This window comes from Rhinopithecus bieti, unplaced genomic scaffold (assembly GCF_001698545.2).
Source record: "Rhinopithecus bieti isolate Rb0 unplaced genomic scaffold, ASM169854v2 scaffold_36008, whole genome shotgun sequence".
NCBI classification, from domain to species: Eukaryota; Metazoa; Chordata; class Mammalia; order Primates; family Cercopithecidae; genus Rhinopithecus; species Rhinopithecus bieti.
The window spans coordinates 2,327,089-2,330,784 of NW_016816204.1; the positions used below are offsets into that span (position 1 = coordinate 2,327,089).

The window sequence follows — 3,696 nt, forward strand, 5'->3', positions numbered from 1 at the left end:
CTGGGATGTGGCATAGTGGACCTAAAAGAAGCTGCTTTGGATTCTGGCCAAGTTGAACTGAAGTCCAGATTTGGCCATTGACTTAGCTGCGTCACAGCCTTGGCAAGTGACACTTGCTCTGGGCTTCAAGTTCCTTTTCTATATTAGGGGGTATTATGTATCTTGCTGTGTTATTCAGAGGATTATAATTCATGCCTGTGACTGACTGGCACAAGAGATAACAGATGACAGATGAGCAACTGGGACCATCTTTGAGCCCAAAGCATGGTAACAGGCATTGTGGACGATGCAACATAATGACTGACAGAAAGGTACAGAAAGGGAGGTACTCTCTTTAAAAAACTGTGAGAGTCTTATTCTTGGTAAGACTAAAATAGCAGCTAAGTGATCAATGGGAAAGGTGTTTCAGAAAGCATTTTTGTTTAATGCTAAGATCACTTCAGTTTCCAAGGTCATATTAAGAAACATCCAATTTAGAGAAAAAACTCTGTAATAAGTTCAAATACCAAAGCGTAAAGATGAGGTAACACAGAGTCTGTGCTGCATGGTTATACAAATGAAGCAAGAGAAAGGTAGTGATTGCTTCTAAATTCTCACTGAAAATCCGATTTAAAGGTTTATTGCAGTCTAGGTATTTTTAATTTTTCCCTTGATTATTAAGATGGTTGATGCTAATAAGTACTGTTAAAAAACTAAAATGCTTTCGAATATGGACACTTTTTTTTTTTTTTTTTATGAGACGGGAGGTCTTGCCTTCTGTCGGCCAGGCTTGGAGTGCACGTGGGCCGGATCCTCAGGGCTCACTGCAAGCTCCCGCCTCCACGGGTTTTACGCATTCTCCATTCTCAGCCTACCCGAGTAGCTGGACTACAGGCGCCCGCCATCTCGCCCAGCTAGTTTTTATGTTATTTTTTAGTAGGAGACGGGGTTTCACACATGTTAGCCCGGATTGGTCTCGATCTCCTGGGACCTCGTGATTCCGCCCGTCTCGGGCCTCCCAAGTTGCTGGATTACAGGCTTGAGCCAACTGCACCCCGACCTGGAACTTCTTTTTTTTTTTTTTTTTTGAGCGGATCTCGCTCGGTCACCCAGGCTGGAGTGGCTGTGGGGCCGGATCTCAGCTCACTGCAAGCTCCGCCTCCCGAGTTCACGCTCATTCTCCTGTCATCAGGCCTCCCCCGGGGTAGCTGGGACTACATGCGCCGCCATGTCGCACCGGGCTAGTTTTTTTTTTTAGTTTTTTAGTAGAGACAGGGTTTTCCACCGGTTAGGGGGGCCGGATGGTCCTCGATCTCCTGACCTCCGTGTCCGCCCGTCTCGGCCTCCAATGCTGATTAGCTTGAGCCACTGCGCCCGACCTGGAACTTCTTTTAGTTGAGAATTGTTAATATGGAAAAGGTGAGTTGGACTGGTACTTCTTGTGCTCTGATTTTTTTTCATTTTTATTTTTTTTGAGACAGAGTCTCGCTCTGTCACCCAGGCTGGAGTGCAATGGTGCAATCACTGCAACCTCCACCTCCCGGGTTTAAGCGATCCTCCTGAGTATCTGGGATTACAAGCGTGTGCCACCACGCCTGTCTAATTTTTGTGTTTTCAATAAAGACCGAGTTTCACCATGTTGGCCAGACTGGTCTTGAACTCCTGATCTCTAGTGATCCACCCACCTCGGCCTCCCCAGGTGCTGGGATTAAAGGTGGGAGCCACTGTGCCGAGTCTCCAATTTGCTTTAAAGGCAATAATGAGATGAACTATCAGGCAACTGGGATCTATTCCAAGTTCTGAGATTTTCTTCTGCCTGGGCTATGTGACAATGAGCAGGTGTTTAACTTCACAGGGCTCAGGCTCTTAACCGACTGAATGAGGTCACCACCTCCCGTCAGGTAGAACGTGTTAAACATTTTGAACTCTTCGGATTAAGGCTAATTGCTACTGGGATTATATTTACGTATAATTAAGCAACTCTAAGCAGATTAGGTGCAGGTCATTAATAAGGAACAGACAAATGCTGTCTAAGGCAAAATTTGCATACAAGGTAATACATGATTACCCCAGTTGTTTACTGTGGAACGTGGGGTCCCATGAGGGAAAACTAAGTACATCTCTTAGCCTTCCAGGTTTTTCCCTATCATGGTATAAAAACTTACTTGAGGCCAGGCATGGTGGCTCATGCCTGTAATCCCAGCGCTTTGGAGGCCGAGGTGCGGGCGGGGGTGGGGGGGGATCTCTTGAGGCCAGGCGTTCAAGACCAACTGGGCAACACAGCAAGACCTTGTTTCTTAAAAAAAAAAAAAAAAAAATCTACTTAATATCAATAAGATAAATTCATGTATTCCTATAAAGACACATATCTCTTAAGTAAAGCCAGTCTACCATTTGTTTAGGAGAAACGGTTTTTAGATTCTCTTCTTCTAAAAAGTAATTTGACCTCTTTGCCTCATCCCAAATCCCTGAGATTTTGAAAGGATAAAGCCACCAACTTGGAGCTCTTTCAAAGGATTTATTTGCTACAGAATTGCTTGAGTCCACCAATGAGAAGAACTCAGGACTTCTGTGTTTAAAAGGATTTTGCTTACTGCTTTATTTTACAAGTGCTGCCATATCCAAAAGCACTTCTTTTGCCAGCATTTGGCATGTCAAGAAGAGGTTAGAAAAAGTTAGAATCTATAGAATTGATGTCCAAAAATAGGAAAAAAAAAAGAATATTTAATCCTCATTTGGATAGCTCCTGAGTTGAAATCACATTCATCTGCAAAATAACTTTTTTAGGTCAGAATGCTGTATTTTTAACCACAGATGCTGACCTTGACCTTGACTGGTGAATATTTCCAGGCACCGTATGGATGACAGGACAGATGCCAATCAGTTGGCCAAATCTGATATATGCCCTACCTGGCTTGTGAAAATTTTTAAGTATCTCTTAACCCCAAACCTCCTGGTTCTCTGAAACCGACTGTCTTAATCTGATTCCCAATACTTTTAAAAACAAATAAACAAAATATTCCCTGAAAGATCATACATATAAGTATTTGTTGCCTGTGAACAGATACAGAGAAACCAAGTACAAATGTGCATTAACAATTCAGCGACGTAGCTGTGGATCTCTGGATGGCTACGCAAGCTGTGGGAAAGTCCCCCACTGGCTTTGTACTTGCTGCACACCAGACACCACCATCCAGGCAGCATCAACCTGAAGAGGGGGTGAATCCCAGCAGCTGCTCGATAGGCTTAAACCGCCACTCGTCAGCCTCCAGCTCTTCTACCAAACCAGCTAGTTTTTCCATCCGAGCAACTTGCTGATCTGTAAAGAGTCAAGGAGAGAATACTATACAACAATGTATTACTCATGAGACTGCCACCAGCCACCAAGATGATGACTGGTATAAAAATAATTTCTAGGCTGAGTGCGGTGGATCATGCCTGTAATCCCAGCACTTTGGGAGGCCGAGGCGGGCGGATCACGAGGTCAAGAGATCGAGATGATCCTGACCAACATGGTGAAACTCCGCCTCTATAAAAATACAAAAAATTTAGCTAGATGTGGTGGCATGCGCCTGTAGTCCCAGCTACTCGGGAGGCTGAGGCAGGAGAATCGCTTGAACCCTGGAGGCAGAGGTTGCAGTGAACCAAGATTGTGCCACTGCATTCCAGCCTGGCGACAGACAGTGGGACTCCGTATCAAAAAAAAAAAAAAAAAAA

The 3,696-nt window shown here is 44.4% G+C and overlaps 1 protein-coding gene across 1 annotated transcript in view; it reads right to left on the reverse strand.

The window, feature by feature from the left end:
- Positions 1–2,477: 2,477 nt before the first annotated feature.
- ANAPC16 (anaphase promoting complex subunit 16) overlaps positions 2,478–3,696 on the reverse strand; it is a 17,261-nt gene continuing 16,042 nt past the window's right edge. Inside the window, exon 4 of the mRNA XM_017854582.1 lies at positions 2,478–3,298. Within this exon, the coding sequence (XP_017710071.1) occupies positions 3,183–3,298 (116 nt within the window). The 3' untranslated portion in view covers positions 2,478–3,182. The remainder of the gene's footprint in view (positions 3,299–3,696) is intronic.